Source organism: Anopheles coustani, chromosome 3 (assembly GCF_943734705.1).
Source record: "Anopheles coustani chromosome 3, idAnoCousDA_361_x.2, whole genome shotgun sequence".
NCBI lineage: Eukaryota > Metazoa > Arthropoda > Insecta > Diptera > Culicidae > Anopheles > Anopheles coustani.
This window is the reverse complement of record NC_071288.1, coordinates 24,326,956-24,353,561: the sequence shown is the minus strand read 5'-3', so window position 1 is coordinate 24,353,561 and position 26,606 is coordinate 24,326,956. Positions and strand designations below refer to the sequence as shown.

General features: G+C 44.8%; 1 protein-coding gene across 1 annotated transcript in view; it reads right to left on the bottom strand.

Moving 5' to 3' along the window:
* Positions 1–26,606, bottom strand: part of LOC131261199 (nicotinamidase) — a 46,572-nt gene that overhangs the window by 7,878 nt on the left and 12,088 nt on the right. Inside the window, exons 2-3 of the mRNA XM_058263166.1 lie at positions 16,280–16,362; positions 4,104–4,290 (exon numbers count right to left, since the gene is read on the bottom strand). Coding sequence (XP_058119149.1) covers positions 4,104–4,290; positions 16,280–16,362 — 270 coding nt within the window. The remainder of the gene's footprint in view (positions 1–4,103; positions 4,291–16,279; positions 16,363–26,606) is intronic.

Here is a 26,606-nt window from a genome sequence, read left to right as displayed (position 1 = left end):
AGGCCCGTGCTGCTCGAACCCCGAGGACTTTTGGCGAAGATGCGCTCGAAATAAACACAGCATGACACGGACACGTCCGGGATCGCCCGGGGAAGCGCTAATCTTGCCCGAGCACGATAACAACTCCCCGGAACGAAGCCCAACAATGCATCCCCTCCTTTGCCAATCACGATATATGCATATGACTGTGTGTGTGTAAGCCCCACCGCTTCCCTTCCAGGACACGGAAGCACGTGCACTTCCACGCGCGGAGAATGAACAACATCAGATTGGGCCATCCGATTGCGGCTCATTTTGTATGCGATGCGCTTTCGCTGCACCCTTTCGTTGCGCCCGTGCGAAGGGGAGAAAACACGAATGCAACCCAAGTCGCTGGTAGTGCATCAAATCCTTGACCAGCATTATCAACGCCACTTGACGTCATTATCCCGATCGGCCGCAGTCGTCCGAAAGGGGGCTAACGGTGGCACACACATAAACACACCACAGAAGACACTGAAAGCGTCCCTAGACACGGCGAGTGTCTGCACATGGGAAGAACAAAACCGGAGCATAAAAAGGGTTTTCCCACGTCGTTTGCAACCGCGTAAGCCATATGGTACGCCGGCAGGGAAAAAGCATTCTTCCTTCCGGGTTTACTGGCTCCGTCCACTTTTGCGTTCGATTACGAGCGGTTCAGGTTCGCACTTCATTTCACGCAATGTTTCCGGTTGTTTCTCCATGTCGAACGGCCTCGGCGGAAGGGGCTGCAAGCTTTGCTTTGGCCGTGGTGGTTCGGTTTGCTCAACCCGTGCTGGAAAACTAGACAAAGAGGAAAGAGGTTACGGCGGTTGGAAGCGTATCGGCATTAACCTTCCATTCCGACCCCGGGAGCGGGCAATCCGATGCGCCGTACAGGGACGTGCGTCTCTAATTGTGCTTCCCGGTGGGAGTTAACCTACGAAAGTATCGATTATTGTGAGTGTTTTTCGAAACAACCAACCAACCGTGGGCACGAAACGAAGTGCTACTGTGCCTGAAGGATCCGCTACGTAAAGCCGGAAGCCGACTCGAACGGCCGTTTGACGTGACACGATTTCGCAGTCCAGTGCGGGGTTTTGCTTTTCCGTTTCCGGGTATTTTTGTTTTCCCTTCTACTTCTACTTTTCCCCTTCTACTTTTCCTATTTCTACTCGCAAACATAATGTTTCAAACGGACGCAACCGATGTGTGGTTGGAAAGCGACGTATAGAAGGCGCTCCAGCGGGAACGAAAGGGAACAAACGTACGCTTAGAGCTTTGCTGCTTAGACGCTGCCTAATGGGGCAATGGATGACTTCATCAACTTATGTGCTTCGTTTCATTCGTTTGCTTTCGCCGATTGATTCAGAGGGCCAAAGAAAAGTCCCTTGTTTAACGCAAGAAGAACGCGGTTTTTTCGATTGTTTTTTTTTTTTTGCTATGCCGGTTGTAGGAAGAGGATTTTTGGAAAAGAAATCGGTCCATCACACTATTTCCGCAACGTTCGCAAAGACTGGAGAAAAACATTCGCTTGCGATTGAAGGTAATATTCATCGCTCATCGATCTGCACATCGAAAAGACCGTTATTGTTTGAATGTCATATTTTAAAATTATTTGAAAATTAATCTTACTTTTGCCATTAACATCAGCTTTGAAAAAAAAAATGGTAATAAATCAGCGGTTACGCAAAACAATGAAACGATCTCGTGTTTTACAAAATAAAACATGCCAAGGCTCACAAAATCCATGAAAAACAGTCCCTTGACGTCGCCATATATCGCTCGTCAAATTTCATTCATTAATTGACAACCTTTTTCACAGCTTCCATATTGGTTTCCATCACCGAATCTCGGCGTAAACTCGGCTTACCATCGAACCATTACGTGTTCATCAATTCCCTTTGTCAGCTCTGATTGACAGGTGGAATCATTCCGACAAAATGCTTCCCATTTTTATGCAAGCTCTAATTTTCCAGAGATGGGACAGTTGATGGGTTCGTTTATCGTTTCGATAATTTCCAATTTTCATAGATAAAACGTTCGCATATTTTTAACATTAACTTGATCCTTATGTCTATTTATCCAGGAATCCAAGCCAACAGTTCCACATTAAACTTAATTGATTGGAACGTTCATGATGAAATCTATACAACAAATGTTATAATATGATTACCGTAGAAGCACCATACTTGGCGCGGGTCCAAACTTGGCGCACTTTCTGATATTTTGTTCGATATTAGACTATTTCCAAATCATTTCAACCTAAAATAGGGAGTTAAATATTTGTTTATGTTTGTACAATACATCCGCATCAAAACATGTTATTGGTTTTTAGTTATTGAATGTATATATAATTAAATGAAAAATTCCATCTCACAAGTGCGCCAATTTTTACTCGCGTTAGCAACGCTGCCAAGGAATGGGTTCAACTGTTTCCAATAATTTATACGCAAAGCAAAAATTATTGGGGATTTTATTTATCAGAAACTGTAAAAAAGTAAGTATTTTCAATGAATCGTGGTTAGATTTGGCGCTTTTTGAGATTATTATGCTAATTTTGAAGTGAACAATTTTGCGCCAAGTTTGGCTCACAGTGTTCCTAATTATTCACCGTGGAGAATATGACTGATGGCGCTGCTAGATATTTTTGAATCATAGAAGGCTTTGATGAATGAGATTATAAAAGTTAGTGATGAGATAGTTTTATTTTCACGAGAGAAGCCAAAGTCCGCTGCAAAAACAGCTAAATTGTTTTTTAAATTGGTGTTGAAAAGTGTTTCTATTGTTTTAAGTTGACTTTTGAATATAGCTGTTGAATTCAATTAACTACATCCATTTTGTTTTAAGTGCGCCAAATTAGGAACACATCGCGCCAAATAAGGAACATTGCAAAAACCATGCGCCAAGTTAGGAACATAATGTGCCACACAAAGAGTTTCTGAAACTTGAAGAAATAAGAATTTAAGAGTTTCTCACTTATTTTTCTTATATTCTATGGTAGTTAGGCTAGCACTGTGCAAAAAATGGTATGATTTGACCGAACATTGATTTTGTTATTCAACTTTTTATGCAGAATTTCCTTAACTGCGCCAAATATGGTACATCTACGGTATATAAACAAAATAACATGCGAATACTAATGCAAGTGACAGAAACTTGATGAAAATTTCACATTTAACCAGGAAAAGCATATGAAATCACACCTTGAAAATATGTCGTTTACATAACAAGACGATCGAACAGTTTCATTTGTTTTTTGATATCGTAAAAGTAGCCTTTCTCTTCGTACCAGTAGTTTTACTCAACCAAACAAACATTGGTCGAACTCTTGTAAAAACTTTCGTTACAAACAAACTCCTCCACTTCCTATGCCTTAAACTGTTAAAAAGAAAACCCCGACACGCTACCAGGCTGGCAATATTTTTCCGAATCTACTTGAATCACCGGATTTCGTGCCGGAATGAAGACAGATTGCTTCTTACTGTGCCAAATGCTGCCGCTATTCTAGCAAGTCTTTCCGCCTTCTTGCATTCGATTCAAAATTTCTCTCCATGCGATTCCCGGGCCTGCAATGGCCAGCCAGTTCCGCCCGAATGATTGATTTTCCTACGAGAGTTTCTCTTCCCGATAGGCATGTTCCCTACCCAACCAGGGGGTTGCCTTTTTCCCACGACTAGTTTTCTTCCTGAGTGGCCATGGCGTTGGCGCATTTTTTTTTCTTGGAAACTCCCGGAGCAACCGGACGGTAGGTGGCATGCTTCCTGGATTTTTGTTCGCAAGAAGCGAAGTAACCGTCCAATTGGAAAAGAAGGAAAATGCTCACTATCCCGGAACAGAACGTTGATTGAAATCGATTGCCTGCTTTGCACGTCCTGACCCCGGGACGACAACAAACCGTCCGATAACAACATTCATCACAAACCGCGTGCGTCACTACCTTTTCTCGTGGTGGAACTGACAAACAACAGCGCTGCCAAAGCTTCCCTGGAACGAGCGTTTTCAATTACACTCGAAATATGGAACCGATGTATTTTTTGCAAAACTCCGCTACAGTGAGTTCACACAATTTAATTTACATACACGCCAAAACGGGCCGAACTTACCGTCTTAATCCACTGGTTCCAGCAGAACTGAAACTCCTCCCGGTCGATGTAGCCGTCCTCGTTCTTGTCGAAGACGGCGAACATCTGCTCCAGCCGGTCCGACGGCACCACATAGATGTGACCTTTATCGTTGCGAAACAGCGCCCGGCAGATGAGTGTAAATTCGTTCAGCGACAGCCGATCGTCTCTGCGGAAAGGGAAGGGAAAGCGGATGAGAAAGTTGTTAAATGAATTCGCGACACCGAATACACTTCGGGGGCTTAGGTTAGGTTAATTTGCGTTTACGAGAAGTTGCTTGAAAACAAAAATAAACGAAAAGAAAAACATTTCACTTCACGTGAAAATGGTACCGCCACCAAATCGGTGCACAACACAGGAAACGTTTTTCCATCGTGTTATTTTCCTTTTCTTCAATCATTTGCGCCAATCGATATAACGAAAATGTTGGACTTTCGCCACCGAAACAACCTCTCGCAAGCGCAATTCGGAAACTTTAAAACGCGCACGTGGCAGTGTATGGAATGGGGCGTGCCCTCGCCCGTCCATGACGTGAAAATCAAGGCCAGTACGGGACCTCGAACGGCAAACTTTCTCCTTCCTCCAAGAACAACCAAAGCCCTCCCTACCCAGTCACAGCAGACAGAGCGCTTTAAGGGGCTTTTTTTCGCGAAAAAAAAAACAGATACACCCTCGCCTTTCATTTACACAGTGACGTAAAGTGAACGATGAAAATTAAATAAATCAATACCGTGAGCATGTAAATATTTTGGAGTTGGGAAAGAGCTAACGGAGAGGATGTTTCGGCTCGTCCATTTGGTAGTACCAACGATACAAACATCAAACGAATGAGGTTCAATAATGCCACGGAGCGGAAAACATCCAAATATCAACTGTAAACTAAAAGTAGAAATCCAAGATCCCTCAGATCTGTCTGATTGACGTCCACCGATGATATCCCATGGCTGGTATTATTTTCCAAAACACAAGCAATATTTTTATTTCACCGAATTTTTCACGCCCCATGTTGCGCCGCGTCGGGTTCCATCAAGCATAACGGACTCTGGTCTGGCCTGTCTGGTTGTGGATTTCCTCCGGAGGTAACGTGAGTCTTCGGAAAGTCTATTTTATTTCGCACCATGAATATTTCAACTTTATAACTTTATTAGTGTCAGTTTCAGCGCGCCATCGGCTTTCCTGCGTCGGGGAAAAGTTGATTTCTTCGCCCGTTTTCTCTTGGGTTTTCTTTTACGAATTTTATTTTTCTTTTTTTTATTATCTCGCTTTTCTGCGGCCTGAGTGACGAAAGCTATTTCAATGAAAATTTGCTGGAAATCGGGAACCCATCGAAGCCGCATCGACGCTGCAATGGTCTGGAGTTGCTAATAATGATTCACGCACATCCCCGAGCAAGCCAATCCCGATGGGGATGGAAAAAGCTTCGTTCCGCAATCGCAGATCCCGTTCCGATGCTCAGATTGCGTTTTTTTCTTCCTTGTTTGTATTTCCCCTGTCACCCCGCCGGCGAACGCAATTTATGGGTTTAATTTGCATACTTTTACGCTCCACAACAATCGACACCGATTACCGAGACACCAAGCGGGACTAACCATTCTCCTTTTTCGATTACTCTCTGTCTATTTCTGGTCCGTGGTGACATTCCAGTGTGCGTGGTAACCCACAGACAGTGGCAAAGGTGAAAAACCTGCTGTTTACTTTTTTGGTTTTCTCTTCTACAGGAACGGTCGAGGTTCGGTTCAATGATTCAACTTTCTGCTGATCGGCGAAGAGTATTTATAAACATTTGTTTACCCACAACAGGACCAATGAGAGGAAACCCATTTGAAACGTTCGAGTTGTAGGAAAACTTTTATCCCTATAAACTTCTTCTTGGACTTATTACGCTCTACTTGACATTCATTGTATTGGGTATCATACAAACTTTCTACTTAGACAAAAATAGAAAATTGAATGTTTAAGTTCCACAGGCTAGAGTAATTTACAATGAAGTGAAACGTGAACCTGAATGCAATAACTCCACTTCCAATAAATATTCTTTGAACATTCCTTGAAAGCAAACCTTTTTTAATAATAACAGGTATACAGAATTAATAACGCTTTCACAAAAAGTATTTCTTATTGTTCCTTAATATAGCTTTAATGAAGTGCTATAAACTAGCATAAACAGACTGTGCTTATAATTTAAGCTGTAAAAGCATAGGATTGTTTCAAATATAGTATATTTTCTTAGACGAACGAATTTGTTATTGTCAATTAACCATCACAAGCCTCGTCAAACTTGGTCTAATTGATTGAAAATTTATAAGAAATTAAAGCGTATGAATTGGCTTAAACAAGTTAGTTGAAGAGTGCACGCTTTAAAATAGATAAAATCTTTCTTTATGTCATATCCGACAAAAGCAATGCCAAACATAGTTATTTGGATGAAAAAAACTTCCTCCCTATCATTGACCCATTACGTTCGCGGCGAAATTTTAACCTTGAAGAAGAGGGTCTCAAAAAGCATGGTTATATAACCCACAGAACTATTATGCCATCGACGGAAGCACGGATGCTACAGAAATCAAATTGCAGCCTTTCAAGACACAGATTTGTGCCACAGATTATTGCTCAATTATCAAAGTTCAAACTCGTATAAATCTTGCCGGGCGCGCACCCCAATGCCGCTGCCATTTGCATGTTTGGCACAAATTTAAAACTATTGCCTGCCAGCGGTCTCCCAGCTTTCCCGCCGACATTGTGCTATTTTCCATCATAACTCATCCGGTTCCGTCCGTTTCTCGCACATTTTGTCGTGCGCGTCCCCGCGTTTGTCGAGTGCTGAGGAAGTCAATTTGATGAAAACCACCGAGGCAGAGGGATGCCGAAGTCTGAGCGGAAAATTGAACCCGCCAGCCGCACCCACCCCAAGCGACAAACGCCCGGCCGATTGCCGTCGAAAAGGCTCGCGGAAGCGGAAAACACGCCTGAAACGGGGACTCGATATCGTGTCGGAACGACGATTAGTTGTTTGCCGTTCGGCAACCATTTTTCTTCCCTTTCGCTGACACGGCCCCTACGGTGTGCCCTTTTCCGAACCGCGCAGCGTTTCCGCTTCCATTAGCTTACGCCTCCTCGCCGTGGCATTCCCATGACGTAGGCATTTGTTTTGTGCGAGCGTTTGACAACGCTGGAAAAGTTTCCGCTTCCCTTTTCTTTATCGAGCTTCATTTTCAGCCGTCCATTTTCCAACAGTTGCCCCAGTCAATCGTGTATCGATATCCTGTATCGTTATCTTGCTGTTCTAGCGATGCTTTTTTGCTACGAACAATATAAATATCCTTCCATTTTTGAGTTCACACTCCGATGTTATGTTCGAGCTGGTGGTTTTTATTGGCCGATTGGTATTTCTCCTCCAAATGTTTGTGACTACTCGTTTAGGAATTGTAAAATCATAGCAATACAATTACGCAGTGTAGTCGTATAAAAGAGTGCTAATGGAGGCGCATGGTGGTTTATAATGGAGGCGCATGGTGGTTTATAATGGAGGCGCCTGGTGGTTTATAATGGAGGCGCCTGGTGGTTTATAATGGAGGCGCCTGGTTGTTTATGAATAAAGTGTTCCCGTATATTGAGTTAAAAAAGAGGAGTGTAAATTTAGCTTTAACAGAAACATGATACATCAGCACACAAGAGCGAGTACTGTTTACAAATTAAAGCGTTTCGTCTTGCCCAGCGGGCTCATTTATGTGTTAAGATATCAGTCTTATTCTCAAGTTTTACATCGCCACTTTGCGTGCCGTGGAGCAGAAGAACCCAGTAACCCGTTTATCATCCCAAGTCAAGGGAGAAAAATTGTGCCTCATTTATAAAACAACACCATACAATTCCTTTTTGTAACCTGCTTTACGTCTTGTGCATTGCCAGCTGAAGTGAAAAGTTTAATTGCACGGTGCACCATGTGGCCGGACGTGGAGCAACTCGAGGAAAACCCGTTTTCCCTAGAGCAAAGCAAGAAGCTGGCGAAAGTGCACCAGCTGCATTCAAAAGTGAGCAGCATGAATTACTGCTGCTCGTTTTCCGACACGCTTTTACTCGACGATGGGCTTAAGCAGTTGCGTTCAACAAAAGACATTGGCCGAGGGAAAAGTATCAAGTTTAATGACCATTTTTGAAGACAATTATAAACTACGTGAATGTGCACTCAAAGAGTACTTGGTTAAGCTAGGTTTTTTTGTTTTATTTTGTTCTGAAAGCTGTGCTAATTGCAGTGTAAGACTGAGAGTAGCAAAAGAAAAACCCTCATTCCGCCAGCCGAACGAAGGATAAACATGCAAATTGATACCTTCAAAGGATGAAACAAAATTCTAATTGACGTCATCAGCTTGCCGGGCAGCACACATTTTTCAGTGACGTCAATCCCGATAGGGTCGATAGGAAACACACGAAAACCATACACCATACAACCCCTTCGTACGTAACACCACCCGGCAGCGTTCAATCAATTCATTTTCATCAAAATATCATCATCTGCACCATCATCTTCATTGTTCCCCAAGAATAGCTCGTCAACTATCACTAATTACTTTCGAATTCGCCGCCCGCTCAACCGAACCATCCGCTCTTGTTTCATACCCCCGAAAATCTTGCCGGTATCGATCGCCAACGGAAATGACATCTCATGTTTGCCCCGGACATACCTATTCATTCGATTCATGATTAACACGAGGCAACTGTTTCCGTCCGCTTCGGGGTTTGGACACGTGAGGCATAATGTACGGTTTTGCCACTCGGGGCTCCCTTTCAGCGGATCGGATTATTGTCCCGGGCATGACAACGGAACAAATGGCCAAAATTGAATGATGGAACACGGGGTAGCGTTGGGTCAATTTAACGGCTTAATTTAATTTGTGAAGCAGGAAACTATACATCCCTTTAACGGTGGCTTTTGGCAGGAAGGAACGGTACTTTAAAGTGATAAAATTCATGTTTGTTTCTTACGACATAAATCATGAACAAACATCGAGTAATATTAAATAGAAACATAAAGTGGCAATTTAGATATGCAAAATAAATCAAATCATATCAAATTGAAACAGTTCTGCCCATTCAACGTTGTTTAGCACCCATTTGTCTGGTAATTATGCGAACTTGAAGCTAACCAGCCACTCAAAACTATTCCTCTCCAGCACTGACGAGGAAATGGGACAGCCATAAATTCATTTCACCCGCTCGGTAACATTTAAACGGCACTTTGTCACTGCCAGCACCGGCTCGAGAGAGCTCGTCCTGTTCGGTTACAACAATTTACATGCCACGTGCCGCCGGGGCCACCGGTCCCGCGCCGTGAAACCCCCGTTTATGAGTGATTTATGCTATCGCGTCACGAGCTCCGAAAAACTATTTCCGTCTGCACCCGAGCAAGCGCCGGTTTCTCACGGCGGGTCACAAAACTCCTGCACCCGAACCGAGATAAACGGCTCCGATAAGCAGCGACCGGCTTATAATGGTCGTATATGGCCGCGCGGCATACACACAGACACACACATTTTGCATATTTATCCGCTCCACCGATCGGACGAACGATCTGGCGGGCGATCCACGAATGACGGATGGGATTGGAAAGCGTCTGGCGCATAAATAACTGCAGATAATCCCCGTGGGTTTGCGGTTCCATGTGTACCATTAGATAACCGGGACAGTAACGGGTGCTTCAAAAAGCACCAAACTCCCAAGCGAATAAAAACTAATGTCGCTGTAAAACAAGGCCGGGATTTTGCCCATCACCATCATCATAATCATCATAAGCAGCGTAAAAAAAGGTCCGGTACCAGCAAAAACCCCCAATAAATTGCGACTCCTAGTCCAGTCTCCGATGGTCCTTTGATGGCGATCATATATCAGAGCGAAAGAACGTGTTGTGCCACAAAACAAAAATAAATAAAAACGACCATCTAGCCGTAACCTTTTCCGGTCGTGTAAAACGAATTTTGCAAACACTCGAGTTGTGAAACAAACGGCAATAATGTGGGATGCTATTTTAAGCATCTCCTCCGTCTCCTGGGTTCGGTTTTCCAGGGAAATAAATGAAAACAATTGATGCTCGCCGATGAAAACTAATAGCGGTATCATAACAGCAAATGAGAAAATATAACTCGATTCCGATTCATTTAATTTGTTGCTCCAGGGTGCGGGAAGGGGAGACGAAAAAAAAGGAACTGCACTGAACTACCCCAACTGATGGCCGATGGTGGATTTCTGGATCATTCGTTGTTTTTTCCGCAGTCTTGCTTCTAGCCATGAATAAATTATCTAGATTACGTTCGATACGTCCCAGGGCACATCAAGCCACGCATCTATCTATAGCCGCACATCCTTCCGCTCTATTGCTATCGGTTTATTTATTTGATCTGATCACCGCCACGAGCTGACGAATGGTTTGCAATAACCTTTGGCTGCCGGGGAAGGGAACTGAACCGAACTGAAGCGAATAAAAAGGCGAGCGAAAAATATTCCTGATAAAAATCAGGTGTTTCCTCATCCCTCAGTAACCGACGGCTACATAGGTACACAGTCACACACACAAGCAGAGAAAAGGTGCAAAAATGGAATCCAGGATCGGTTCGGGATGGTTGCCATTTTTAGATTCCCTCCCGACATCGAGTAACGCAGGCCGATGGTGCCCTTACCGAAATCCCCTTTCGTGTTGGGGATTTGGCAAGTGTGAGATAGAATACTGGCCACATACACCAGCACACACACACATACACAACATAGTGTTCAGGGCTTCTAACGAAACCCCCAAAATGGGAGCTATGAAAATTTATCAACCGACCACCTCTTTGGTGGTTCTGAACCCGTTCGGGGAACTGTGGCTGACGTCGAAAGATGAATAAATAGAGCCCCTAGTCTGGCGCACGGGTGAACACACACGTGTTTGCCTGGGCTTGTGAAGGCAAAAATAAATTACTACGGATATCCGGAAATGTTTTTCTCCTTCCTTCCTTCCTTCCTTCCTTCGATCCCTACTTTCTTACCTAAAACGAACGGTACACTCCATTGCCTGTGGTTGATCGATTTGCGATTTTTGAGAGCGCGTGTGTATGTAGCGACACACACACACACAAACACACACGCACACACACCGTACGTAGTAGTTGCAATTCGGTTTTATACACGTTCCTTTGAAGGGTTCCGCAAGGGTAGGAAAAAGGGTTAAAGGTTATAGGTTTCGCGTGGCAATCCGACCGCAACCGAAAAGGTCCCTAATATTTGCATCCAATGCCTTCCCGGGGCGACGAAAGGATGGGAAGGTTTCAATTGAAATATTTTCAATTTATTCTTCCCGTGATTTACATCCTACACCAGATAGGGGTGAATAGTGAAAACAACATCTTTGGTAGGCTTATCGATCGAGATAGTAATAATTTACAACAACGGTTGACGCAGATAAGCTCATTAAATTTATACTAACATATTAAAATTAAAGAAAATAAAACGACTAACAGATACAAAAAATATAAGTTTCGCCGAACGAAGGTGATTATTTTAGCAGCCAGGTCTTTTGTTTTGGGAAAACTAATTTCGCACCACTATTGCTCCACTGTATCCCTGAAGACTCGGAGGGGTTTTCTCGTATGACAGTACCGTCCCGAGGGCCGTATATGCTGTCACGTTGACGCACGTATGCAGGCGCACTTTCCACTTTCTCCAGTTTTCATTTCAACTTCCCCGAGTTGGGCTCGGTGTGAATGACGAGCTCTAAATTCGGTACCGAGTGCACACTGTTGGGCCAAGCGGACCAAAACAATGGTGACACCATAACTCTACGGTTCACCAGACACCAATGAAAACGGTGCATGAATGTGTATGTGTTTGTGTATGTGTTATAGGTTCCTAGCCTACTATTCGAGCCAACGCGCTGCTGCCACTGTCAAATGTACGGCGCTAGGCTTTTTGTCGTTTGCCAGCGGGTTCGGCTCCTGCTCAACATTTCCCACTACACTTTCCGTCAGGTTTCCGGCCACGTCAACCTCTCTCTTTCTCTCGCTTTTTTTTTGAATTCAACCTTTTCCATTAGTCTACCTCGTTTGGCGCCCCCTCTGCTACCACTTTCTCTAATCATTGTCACTGGAATATTGTGACAGCAAATCGAGTGTCACTCGTTGTCGGGCCCATTGTGTCGCGGAGGCGTTCACTGCTGCGTCGGTGTTATCGCTATGCTGTTGCTGGCGGTGCCGGTCTCGATGCCTATGCATTTGCATTCAGCAACCCAACCCCGGACGATGGGAGGTGAAGGAAACCAGTTGGTTTTTTTGTTCTCGACAACACGTACGGCTACTGACGGAACGGTCGGGAACAAAACTGGCAAACACTGGGTGGTGCATTTTCTATTTTCTCCACCGCATTGGAATACAATCGGCCGATGGCGCCGTCTAAGGTGCGGAAAAAGGCCCCTTGCATAAATGGAAAATTCTGGCAGAATATATGTGCCCCCCACCCCCCCCCCCCCAACCCAGCCCCCCCCCCACCCCGGCTTGTCTTTCTACTTCCTGGTGGATACGATTCGAGGCACCCAAAAACATTGCACGCCGACGTTAGACTGTATCGAGTTCTAAACAATAAAAATGAGCACACAATGTTATTTAAAGTAATGTAATCTATTTATTTTTTTCAAAACTAGGTGACAGACTGACGGGACGATATTCTTTATTTTTATTCAAAATATGACAATAGTATCATTTTAAACCCGGTTATTGTTTTATAAAACCTAAGGGTGTAGGTTAGGTCCTTTAGATCGAATAAAACAATCTTTTTTCGTAGAATTGATTCGCAAAGTTGGAATAAAAAATCGATACAAAAACCAGCCAGCTGTCTCCACCAAAAATTATTTGTCACGTTCATCATTTTGACAGTTAATTCAAAGAAGGTTAAAACAATGCATAAAATATACAAAAACAAATGAAAGATTCCACTTAACAATTTGAAAAACTGATGACTAAATGCAATGACATTTGTAAGCTTCCGTTCCTAAAAGCAAAGTTATTAAAGTTTGCTAAACTCTTCATAAGCAAATGGGAAACTTTAACAGCTTACTCATGTTTAAGTTTAAAAACCACTGTTCAGCTTATTTTAAATCTATTTTATTCAGAATTACCAGCAATGGTGAGAGTGAACCTTTATTTGAATTATTTTTTTAGTATAACTTTTCCATATTTTTGCTGATATTTAAAACATCATTCGCTTACGTAGTTTATGCAGAAAAACCTAGCAAATCTATCAACGCCGAGATTACCCGCTAAAACTCTTTATCCCACCGAACCATTCAGCATGCAGCTGCAACCGGAAGCTCAACGAAAGATTAAAGTTTATCTTTGGTACGTGTCGTCAGCCAAAGCCAAAGGCCAAAGGATGGTATCGCTCTTTTAACGGAATGTACAATCACTGCCCCGATTGCGATCGGTTGTCATTGGTGTTGCCGAGTTAACCAACCGGTCGTAAAACTTTACAGCCAACTTCTTGCTGCTACTCGTTCGCGCTGGGTTGAAGAAGAAAGGATACCGCTGGAAGTGGCGCTTCCTTGTGCGAGCTCCATCGTACCCGCGACGCTTTGGCACATCGCATCGGGCAAACGAGTTCGAAAAGTTGTCACTAAAACTCTTTATGACCTTATAGTCGTTTCCCCCGCCCAGCTTCCAGAAAGAAAAAACCAACCCGAACCACCGCCATCGTAATGTGCGAAAAGCGGTACGAAAGAGATTCCCAAGCAAGCAAAAGCGGGGGGTGGTCTTGTACCACATTCTTCCGAAGCCTTCGGAGATCCCCGTGGTGCATCTTGCCATCAACTGCATGCACCATAAATTTTCCCAAAGCCCGACGCAGCCAGCTTCCGACAGCAAAAACCTTCACTCGCCACGGCTCGGCTCGCAGCGCCGGTGGAGGGGTTTTGTGTGGGAAAAACTTCGACGAGTTCCGCCGTTCGGCACGGGGCGATATTGATGACAGCGGCGCACTGGGGAAAGAGGCCCGCCTTCGTCGGCACCCCAAAGTGCCCTTAAGGTGCCCACTTCCGACCCGTCGGGATGGGAAGCGGCGAGCGAACGGTCTTAAACAGTGAAAAAATTTGAAATTTATTGCCTGATCAAAAGGTAATACGTTCTCCCGGGGAGCAAGTGTATCGCTTTGTGCCCGACCGTTACTGCCATTTTTATGTTCTCGGGCCACACTACCTGCTTTGGTGGCGATGCTGGCTACGATCATAAGCAACTATAACAACCTCTGCTTCCTCCAACCTCACCCTTGCTTCGTTGGTCGTGGTACAAAAAAAGAAAGTACCATCCGTAAGGGTCGAAAGTTTGGTATTTTCTCCACAAAATCGACCTGCACATGCAAAGGTACGACACATATCAACCTAAGATGAGATTTTCCCATTTTCCCTACGTGAACGTGACCACCTCGATCTACCCCAAGGTGGCAAATGATATCTTTCGGAACCATCCAAAGGCCAGGATGGAGTTCAATTTCCTTTTCGAAAGTACGAGCTGCATCATGCTGCAGCGTTGGGTGGAAAATTCCCTCGCTCGGCAAGTAGCGGGTAGTAAATCAAAATCAGTTCTCCAGGCGCTAACTTACCCCGCTCTCACACCCCACCAAACCACACTTGGGGTGCAAACGTGAACGCACATTAAGAGCAACACATATCGGGGCGTTGACAAACGCCACCCGAGCAGAGATTTGATTCACGACGGAGCTAGATTTATTGCCAATCGATAACTTTTGAGCGCTTTGCAAACGGGGGCGGCACGATTTATGACTGTAAATCTGTGTAGCGTGTAGCGAAAAGTGTATCAATAATTGATTCGCCCCGCCGCACCCGCCACATTACCGCCCCGAAAAGCTCAGCATATGCTAATTAAGGTATAATTGGTTCAACAATTGGGTTTCGGGTGGTTTCGTGGTAGCAATGCAGATTTAAATGATAAATTTTGTTCCAGCAATTGATTGTACGGTTTGAGGGATTGAAAATGTGCCAGTTGAAGAAACACCTACGCCGGCGTTCGTTAAGCGAAAATGTTTTAGGAAATGATTGTGGCAAAACCTTTTCCAAGAGAGTATCCAAAATTCGAGTAAAGTATGATCAATGTAACCACTAGGACCCTTCAGCGGTCATAAAATAGTACATGAAACCCGTGATTCACTTAAACCGTCTCTTCAGCTGGAAGCTTTCACTACCTGGCGATTGCGCCCGCAAAAAACCCGTATGAAAACAGACACGCAAACACACACACACGCACACTCACGGACATACCGTGTTCCATGTTCCGAGCACGAGCAAACCGTCAATCCAAACCAACCCGCCGGCAATAGTGCATTTTATTGAATTGCCATAAAATCGGATTTATTTTTATCCACTGCGACATATTCTCGTGCGCTTTTGGCGCAATAAGCGAGCGTAAGGCTCGTGCCTCAACCTTGTGTGTGTGTGTGTTTTCGGGGGTGTGGGGACAGAATCTTGGGTTCAATATAAGCTCCATAAAAGAAAGAAAACATATCGAGACCTTCAAAAGGCAGCTGTGTGCGAAGGGCCAAAATAAAATGGGGAAATCATAAAGCAAGAAAGCTGGTCGAACGAACACCGGCATCCGGCTGAAGCGAGTGACAAGCTTTCGTCAAGTGGGGAGAGCAGAACTCGAGCGCAATTGGATGTTATACCTTGCCTTCACAATTGCGAAGACGGTTCGCAACTTGCGCAAGAAAATATTTCTTTTTTGTTTTTGTTTTACTTTCAAATGCTTTCGCAAATGTTTCCCGCTCGCAGTGAAAGGTAGCACTCAGTCGGTCGATTTGACGTTCAGATTTCACTCCTGCACACTCCTGTCACTCACTCGGCACGGTTTACTAGATCCTTCACTCACTCCCCGTTTCGACGCGCTTCAAACGTCACCGAAGGCGAAGTAAAGTTGGAAAGAACAAAAAAAAAAAAAGACGCACTCTGAAAACACGACCAAAAACAACTGTCAGTGTGTCCCGTCCCGCCTGCACTCTCCCGATACTTTCTGGAAGCAAGTAATGCGAATGCGACTTGTCGAAATTTCTGGAAGGGAATGATCTTTGACAGACGATTTTTCAATCACCGTTTTTACACGTTTGTTTGTTTGTTTGTTTGTTTGTTCGCTTACCCATCCTTATCGAAAGCGGTGAAACAAGCGTCCATGGCCAGCGAAGGATTCGTCATAAAGTCCTCGTTTGGGAGCTCCGTCGGCTGTGGGGTTGCGCGGGTGTTGCAGTTCCGGCAGGCACGATTATCAAAGGACCATCAAGAAGGAGATGACGATGATGATGATGATGATGATAGGCGGTCGTTTGATGGAGTCGCACGTCAATTACGGATAAGTGTTTGTGTTTTGTTTGTTTTGCGAAAACATTCAATGCGCACAATAAAACCGAGGGAATAGAACAGAAAACGAAGAGAAGCGTATTAGTATGAAGTTCATTCAAGGTGGTTATAATTTCTTTTTAAGGAGGTGGATTTCTGGAAACTTATTTCAAAACATATGGGCACGACAAAAACTAAGGCACACTCATACAAGCACACGCACAGTCATTGAAATAAATGCACACACAAGCGCTCCCAGGCATGTTCCGAGGTCAATTTGTGGGACACTTTTTCCGTAACGTTCTCCCACTCTGCCCCCTTGACGTCGGAACCACCTGGGAGCGAGAGGAATCTTCTTCCGGCGTTCCGGTTGGGGGATTGCGTTGAAAAGAACGGTTGAAGCAAAGTTTCCTAAGCGCTAGCACAAGATACGAGTGTCGGTTTGGCAGGGGGAAAACATGGTGCGAGCAACTGAAAAACCCAACGCCCAAGCCATCACCAACGTCAACGTTAGCAGAGATAACAACCATAACAACACAAATCGACGGCTCGATTCGACGGCGAAAAACGGGCAGCGACTGGCCAAAACGTCACGTGGGACGGCGGGATGATGATGACGCTGGTGCACCACACAAACGCACAAGATGTCCGCGGAAGGGCTCACAGGCTCTGGCTCAACAACGGCGACGGTCCGGCCGGATGGTTCCTGCTGGAAAAGCGATAGTGTTGTGTTTTGCTTCACTAACTGGCGACTGGCAATCGAAAACACTGCAGTACAAGCCCATGTACGTCACACGCACCGACAGGAGCGGCAACACCGGGAGAACACCGCTGTACACGGAACACCACCAACACCACTTGGAGGGGGACTCTGGGCTCCGAGCAGAACGGCCACGTGAAGGTCCACGGCGCGAGATGGATCGCTCGGTCTGCCCGCACGGACGGAAAACGTGAAAATGCGTCCACCAGTCGGTCCCGGTCGGTGCTGGAGTCCGAAGCCAGCCAGTCCACGGGTGCCAACTTCTTCCAGCAGGCATGAAAAAAAAAACACTCTCTCTCCTTGGCAACGCGCTTATTGAAGAAACCTGGCCGCCGGTGCCCATGGCGACGGGGTAAATAGTTCGCCTGCCACCAATGGCCGGACGTCGGTGGCGTTGCTAAGGAGCGGCGCGCTGTCACGGAACCGGGTGAGCCCGGGCCACCCGATGACGGTGGCGGATTTTTGAGGCCCGCTTTTGGGCCAGATTGACAGCCCCCCGATGGAACGCGAGAACGTGCGCGCGCGCTTGGAGTAGGTCAGGGCGTCACGGAAAGGATTTTCGCACGCTTTCGAGTTGAACTATTGCACCCGCAGTTTGATCCACTGTTTCCGTTGCTTTTGCCTGCTCGTCCCAGTATCCTGATGATTAGCGCAGATAAACAATGCTAGCAAAGTGCCGCAACATCATTTTCAATGATAATTTGAAGAAAGTTTTCTTACGCATCCAGCATGGGGCCTAATTTTAAATTAATAATTATTAAAGCAATAGGAAAGATTCCAACTGAAAATAATAACAGTATGTTCTTCAAATTTAATCTAAAAACAAACAAAAAGTGACATTTGTGAGCATACGCCATACTACTTGAGTATTGTTATTGGTAATCACATTTGTTAAAAGAAAAAAAATCATTCCAATCATAATGTATCTTATGATATTATGATCACAAGCATCTATGGAAAATATTATTTTGAGGGAAGATTCACATTAAAAATATTATTTCGAATCCTTAACCTAGCTTAATGAGTTATTTTACGTTCAATTTGAAAACAACTTTTGTCTTGCGTTATATGAAAATAGAAAAAAAATGTTAAGTGAACTATTTTATTAAAATTACTTTCCAGGAAAAAGAGAGACAAATTTGAAATACAAAAAAAATCATATAATGCTAATCATTCTAATATTGGGTTCCTTTTAACAGCAGAAATAGAACACGACAATTAAAACAAAGGTGAAAACAATAAATGAAAATACAAGATTTGTTGATTAAAAAATGTTTTTCTTGTTTGAACACTTTTACAAATCATTTTACGAACCGTGATCTGTACTCATTCTCCCATGACAAATTAATGCGAGGAAATTTGTTAAACAAGGCGGATTTTATGCAATAAACCATATCAAAACACCGAGCGCCAGACAAACAAGACTGTTACATAGGTATAAAAATATCCTCTTTTGCTATCAACTGCCTTTTCATGGTCATCGTACGACAAATGAGCCATTTTATCTAAAAACTTGTCTCTCCACTTCTAAAGGCGCATAAAAGAGTGAAAAACTACTTAATAATGACCTGTCTCATATGTGTTATGAGGTGTAAATTGCTTTCAATTTATTGTAGGCACATTTACTAAGAAATAAAACCTTCTTAAATATTTACAACCATCATATGGGGTTTTACTTCGGGAAACAATAACCTCCGACGAATGATGATTATTTTCTCAAACGCCCTGAAGCCAAGCGGAGTTTAACTATTTCAAAGTCGCCCCCGTTTACGAGCCTCTAAACCGTTTACTGCTTTCGGCACGGGGCGATTAATCCAAGGCCAAACCACGTACCAACCAGCTTCCGATGGATTAAATTTTAACGGCAAATTACAACTTCACGACGCCGCCAACCGCACTAGTTCCGCCTGAGAACCGAAACCGAAGTTCCCGGAACCTCCGGCCCACGTCGGCCTGCGTCAATACGTGACACCACCGGTGGGATGGTTGGAAAGTTTCGCCGGCAAACTGCAAGCGAAATTTCGTTTTGATTGCGTGTGAAAATTCATCCCAAGCCTCGACGAAGCAGTCATCGTGTATGTACTGGCAAGAAACCGACCGGTTTCGGTGAAGAAACGCCCGAAGAAAGGGCCTCGTCCCTCGGCACACAGCTGTGCACTTTGTGGGTGTAATCCTTTTAACATTAGTGCTACTGTGAATTATCCCTCACTCGACCTACGTACCTCGGAAGCCCTTGCCGGGCGCCTCCAGTAAGTGCCGAACGGAAAGTAACCGAGGCTCGGAAGGAATGCTTGTCCGTTCCCTCCGGTGCGACCCTTCGGGAAGGCGCCGGAGCATGGTTTGGAGAAAATTTAACACTCGCTTAATGCGACCTCTTACAGCTGCTGCCAGTGCGGCTTCCGCTCCGTCGGGATTATTCGCCACCCGATTCCAAAATGGTGCACAGATCGTCTCTCGAAAGCGCTCGAAATAATGGCTCGGTTCAAAAAAGAACCCCACTACGAGTAATGAGCGTTTCTTCCAGCTCCATCTTTCAATACGGTGCACGGAGTTGGAACCTCACTTGGGACCCGGAAGGACCGGAGCTAGGATTGGGGACGTAAGAAGCGGAAGAAGGACACGCGTGTACCTCCGAACGGATAAATACGGTGCAAGCAGCAAAAAGCTTTACCACCCCCGAGTGGAAATCCATGGCATTCGACTGGTGGAGGAGGGAAATGATTACGCCGTCCGCTTGGAGTGTGATGCCTTCCGAAAATAATTCCATCATCACGCGCGCCGTCTCCATTCCACGTGCCACCGTCGCCGTCTGACAGTGACGGGTCGCAGAAAAGGGTGTTTTAGGCGAACACCAAAAATAAACCCTTTACAGCCCTTTGCGAGGAAAGTTTTCCGGCGCAACGGGTGGCAGAGGGATAGTGGGAAGCATTTTCAACAAATAACAAGAAAATAAACAAAAATAAACACAGCTGTCAGGAAAATATTCATCGAGCATAATCGACATGCATGGGTTATGGGTTTCGTTTCTGCACCAGAAGAGAATCATGTTGTTGTTTGCTTTATTCATTCGAATCATCCGTGGTCTGATACGGTTTTCCGTGGTGTGCCAGGGCAATTTTCCACGAATAATTATTTTGAGCAGCACGAACATAAAGGAATTGTTTATAATTTTTTTTAATATAACGACAGACGTTAAAATGATCTAAACTAAATTAGCCGTCAAACTTGTTCAGCTGAATTCTATTGGGAAAAGCAAAAATCGGAAAAGCTCATTAGTTTTAGAAGGAAATAACATGCAGCTGGATTTGCTTTTTAATAGATAGCCAAATTCAACCAGAAAACAATTTTCATACTCATTTGTTTTCCTGGTTTAATGCAACTGTCATCAACATTGAAAATATAATGTTTCAGCGTGTGATAGGAAAGAACACAACAACTAACGGAGTCAGAAAGGGAACCAACCGTTCCTCCAAATGCCACCATAATCCAAATTCTATAAATATCCTCAACGTGAAAGCCAAACGGTTCCGGTGCAATTAGAAATGGCGGAATGGGAAATACTTCTGCCCCGGGGCTTAAGCGATTTCCAGCGGCTCCAAACCAACCCCCACCGGATGGCACTCGAGTAGATCCACTTTGCGTACCTCCACGGTGGTGAAATTTCTTCGAAATCACATTCTGTTGCGTCACCATGCCGGCGGTTTGGTCCCTTTTTCGGGCACGAAGAAACAAGGGGATAAGTTTTTCCAGTCCCGACGCAACACGTGCCGGTGCCGCGTGGGGATCTTTTTTCTTCCCCTTTCAAAGATGTCTCATCTCCGGCACATCCAACAAAGCGGGAGCTTCGAGAACTGCCAATGGCCGGGATGGATTTGGCAGCCGAGCTCCAGAAAACCCCGGCTGGGGCGGGTAATGAAATTCGGTTACATTTCGTCGATCGCTTCCACTTGCGGTTCCCGTCGCTTGGTGGTCGTGAGTTGGAAGAAAAAAACGATCCGTCTCGAGAAAACACGCACGGGACGCGAACGATGATTGTGCGTCGTGCTTCGGTTCTGTGATTTGTGAGGAAGCGACCGGGTCTGTCTAGATTTACCGAAAAACGAAAGGTTTTCCAACCGGTGAGAAAGTGACCATCGAACAGGATGAAGCCAGGCAAGCAGCGGAGGTTTTGGCCTGGTTTCGATTGGGAAAGCAAAGTAGACAACCCATGTCCACCCCCCTCCCAGAAAAGCCGAAAAGTTATTTGCACGATGAACCCGAACGGTGCCTCCGGTATGCATAATTTATGAGCACCTACCGGGGCCGGTTACGGTTGCGGATTGCAGCATCCAAATATTTTCCAGCTTTTTTTCTTCCCTTTTTTCATCCCTCTTTCTCTCTTTTTTGCTCTGTTTCCTTCACGGCCAACTCTGGCAGCACCGTTCGCACAAGACGCCACTTGCCCGCTGATACCTCCATTCAAATGACATTTATGTTTCTTTTCCCATTTCCCATAACTTATTCTGACCCTAGCGGACGAGGCGAACGAAAGTCTTTGCGTCGTTCCAACAACGAAGAACGCAACGGCATGCCGGACCATCGAGGGAAGTAAGAAAAGCATTGAAAAAAAGCTCATTAAAATTCATTAAGACGTCGAGCGTTTGTGATACAGAAAAGGGACGTAAAAAAACATGCCGTGCCGAAAAGAAAGTGTACTGCTGTCTAAAAGCTATCAAATTTGATTGTGGCAGAAGCAATCGCGATGCGGTGACGTAGTTTAGGTTGCCCCTGGACACTGTCATCGAAACGTATGGGTGGTGAATGTTGAATGCAAGAGATTTATATAATTTTTAAATTTTGACACAGACACAACACATCTTTCGCCAGTGTCTTATGTCATCGTTGAATTAAATTAGTTTCTCAGCATCATTTTTATTTTTAATTAGGGAATGATTTCCATTTGTGAAATTTTAAACAAAATGTGCTGTGTCTATGCTTTATATTTGTGTGTAATAAAAATATTCCTACTGTATGGTTTAACAATTCACAACAACATGTTGGAGGAACACTGTTTGCATAATATGACTTCTCCCAATGTCCAATTTCCAAATGTTTCATGTTTTATGTAAGTGTCATTTGATAGAAGTTTTTGATGAAAATGATGATGAATAATAATCAATGTTCTCTCAGGTTGACAGGTAGAAAAAACCCAATTGCTACGAATCAAAAGGAAATATACCGAAAATCCATATAAAATGATTGTTTGTCGATTTGAAAAGCTGTAAAGCTATTATTATGCGCGAAAATACGGGTAATAATCAACAAACAAATGTATTCATCGATTCCCCGGTTCTGAAAACATGTTATGGCGCGCATTATGCACCATCACATTCACACATCGGTACAATGAGCTACAAACAATGGGATACGTGGAAAGTGGGAAAAAATATTTCGAAGAAATGAAAACAAAAGCAGCGTGCCTTCCGGCAGTAATGAACCGTCCAAGCATCAGTTAATTAATCCCTTTTCCGTAGAAGCGCTGGTCCTTCACTCGTTTAATGAATTTAAGCGTTGCCTGAGCCGGGCGTGATTTTCACGTTTGCCTAAAAGGGTGCTCCGGTGTGTTTCCTTCCTGTTTCCCCCCGTCTCCACCAGCAGATGCACCCCCAGCGAGCATTAAAGTTGAATTAAGCTGACACTCAACACTCGACGCCTCGTTGACGGGCGTTCGCTCTAATGTTGCACTGGCACGCATCATCCATGCCTACCCCCGTTCCGGAAAACGAAGCAAACGAAACACCGATGCAGCTAAACGCTCCCTCCACGAATGGGCCGGTGTCGACGTGGTGATTCCTTTGGGCCAGCCAAGTTGGATTTTATTTACCCATTCCGACCGACCGAGTGCGAGAGAAACTTCAAGCAGGGCTAGTGTTCCAGGCGGGGTGGCTAGCCAACACTGTTGCCTGGAAGGTGTCGTGTGTGAGAGGTACCATTTGCAGTACCGAAATTCGAATTTCCTGCCGACCGCTTCGGGAGCTACACGACCCCGTCCCGTTCGTCGTCCGGGAAAGAAATTACAATAACGAACGCAAACTTCGAAAAGTGCGCCCAAACTGTCGGCAAATATGTGTGCAAATATTTGTCATCCGACTGAAGTGGGCGACGCCCTGGCAGTAGACACGACCGGCCGGGTCCAGGCGACATCTACTTGTAAGTGTATTTGCGTAGCTTTGTTGTAGCCATGTCGAGGGGGGAAATGTTCGGGCGACAAAAAAAAACACCCCACCGACTTCACCCCGGTGAAACTTCCTTCTGCTGAAAAGTGTCCCATTTTGGTCAGCAAAGTCGTGTTTGCAGCGAGACCCAGGGCACAATCGAGAGAGTGAGCAGCCGTGCATTAACATGTGGGCCCTTGTATGCTACATCGTCTGGCAAAATTGCGAACATTGTCTGATGTCGTAGAGTTGGATCGTCGAGATGTGTGTTACATTTTCCTATCTTTGTATGTCATCTTCAAACCTGGTTTGTATTGAGAAATGCTTTAATAGTTCAACAAAAATAACAATACTGACCAGTCACTCCACAAACGCTGGTCAAGGTTCCTTTACGTAAAGGGAAAATATAATAACATCGAGTTGATAGGATTTTTCTCAAAATTGTTTTGCATTTTATTTCGACTCCTATCGTTCCCTTCTCCTGGTTATGTTCAAAAAGTACTCCCAGCTAGTATGTAACCTGATTGCTTTTTTTGAACATACCCCGTAAACATTTTCCGTCCTTCCCCCCAAACGCATGTGCCGAACGCCATCAGCAGGAACGACCGAACCGAGCGGAAAGACATATACGACTTGCAAGTACCGAAAACCCATCCCCTTGCCTTTCGGGATTTTATTGAAATTCGAAAAGCAACAGTTTATGCAGCACTTAGCAGCACGCAAGGAACAGCGGGGGCACGCGGTCGGGCTGCGCTAATGTGTGAATAAATAATAAATTTCCTTGCCAAACACTTGCGACAGCAGCCGGTAGAGCGAAAGGTTGATTTAGGTGCGGCCGAAGGAAAACGGGTGCACGAACCGCCGGTTGTTCACGACCGACGCTGACGATGACACAAATTGAAGAAGTACCTTTTAAAAAATGCAATACACATTTGCTCCTACACACACTGCTGCCTGATGGCTGCGCATGCATCATGTATGTAATAAACTTACTTAACAGCATACACACACATATACAACCCCCCAAGCAGCACATGCTTACGAAGTCAGCTGGAAAATTTAACATTCACCAGCAAGCTTTTGTGCCGCCTACGATGGAAAACAGCTTCCGACAAGCTTGCTTCCCGATGACATTTGCAATGCAAATTGTTAATGACTAGTTTTTACCGCCTCCTTTGTTTGGGAAATGCAAACATAAATTATCCAGCTGGGGCTACCGGACAAAACAGAATGTGTTCGGTTTGATTTTTCCCAACCGCACGATTGTTAAGGAAGGGGTGAATGGATTGACATTTCTCCAACATTCAAATGAACTACCGGTACTACCGGCAAAAAGTTGTTCCACTTCCGTATCGGCTTTGAAACCTTTGACCTTTGAGGCAGTTTTTCCTTTCACTCCGACACCGGAAGGAAGCGCTATAAATGTCACCCAACAACGGTTCAGATGCATCCGCCAGTGAAAATCCTGCTGATATCCTTACAGTCTGACGGGATTTCCCGGGCACCCGCCCAAGCAGACAACGGTCGGCACAATGCACATCCGATGGCGCTTCAAAACAACCAACCCTCAACCCCCGGGTGGCGCACTAACAAGCTAACAAAGTTCAGCCTCAGCACGAATCAATACGCGGCACCAATTTACTCCCACATCCCAAGGCCACAAATGGCTACGGAAGGATGCTGTTACCATTGCCACCGCCGAGAGCGGACGGGATTGGAGTGTGGGAATGAAAATTAATTGGCTGATTGATTGCACCACGAGATCGGGCCCGCCACGGAAATGCAACTCGGCATTCAATAGGCTTGTTGCTTGACTGAAAAGGGCGTCGGCTCAACTAACGAGCTAAAGTTTAAGAAAACGAGAAGTGAAAAATGGACGACTCGGAATCGAAGGTGTGGGAGAGGGAGCATCGTTTTTGTCGAGCGAAAGCCATACTTCACTCGCCCTGCGTTGTAACGAGGTGATACTTTTCCAATTATGAGATTAAAAGTACCATTCTTTCGTGAGTCGAGAGCTGGATTATTCTGGCGCGACAGAGTAATGAGCTGTTGTGTTCACGATGATAATTACCTTCCAGTGAGTGCTGATTAATATTAATTAACTGTACAAGATCTTTTTTAACGAACGTCCACTTTTTTGGTAAAATAAAATTGCCATAAAACACTCTCCACACCTACCTCGACCTCCGGTGGAACGTTCCATCCCGTTGCCATAATTTTCCAAACAGCAAATTGTGCTGTTCTATCTCGATGCAAAGACCTACAACACTTCAACCACAGGCCCAAATGAGCTTCGAAATACTTCTATGTTCCCACTAACTTGACACTCGGAAAAATCGGCCAGCAAATCGGTTACGATCACTCGCGTTGCTTAGCTTGAAGAAGACTGACCAAACTTCGCATGCGGCATTCAGAGCGGAGCAAAACGCTCATTAAACGAATCAATAAGCGCACCAACCGCCCTAGAGGAAAATGGAAAAAAAAGGGAAAATGCATGTCCAATCGATTGAAGTGTTCCCACACTGTCTATTCTGTACCTCGAGACCACCATAAGTTGTGAATGAAATTGATCTTGCGTTAGTAAAAGTGTGGTATTCACCCTTTGGCGATATGCAACGCACCACAGCTTTGATGATTTTCTATAAAAAAAAAGTAATGTTTCAATGTAATGTAATCTTTGCCGTGTATTTTTTTTTTGTTTGACATGAACACATTGCAATCGCGCTGAAGAATAAATTTTCTCGGCGACTATTTGTTTTGCAATCAATTTTATGAAAAATAACACCAACAATCGAAAACAAATATTCGTCGAACCGCAGCGCTCGGAAAAGGTCAATCCCCCCTTCTTCCGGCCCTCGGTTTTTGGTCACGGAATACCGAGCACTCAGGCAGCATACATTATCATGCAATATTGAGCATTGAGTGGGTTGGGCATCGCACGGCATCGTGGCCGATGTGACTTCGTAACAAATGAGCCGTTCGCAACGGATCTATGGGCCACACCGAATCCGTGCACAGTTCTCAATCAACCAACTCTACTGTACCACCCCCTCCCACACGCTGCACTCAAGGGATGAATCGAATTACATCGCCAATGCCAGCACCGAAGAGCAGCCGCATCTCGCCGGGACGGCTTCGACCATGCAAACATATCGCATGTTGTTGTCACACATGTG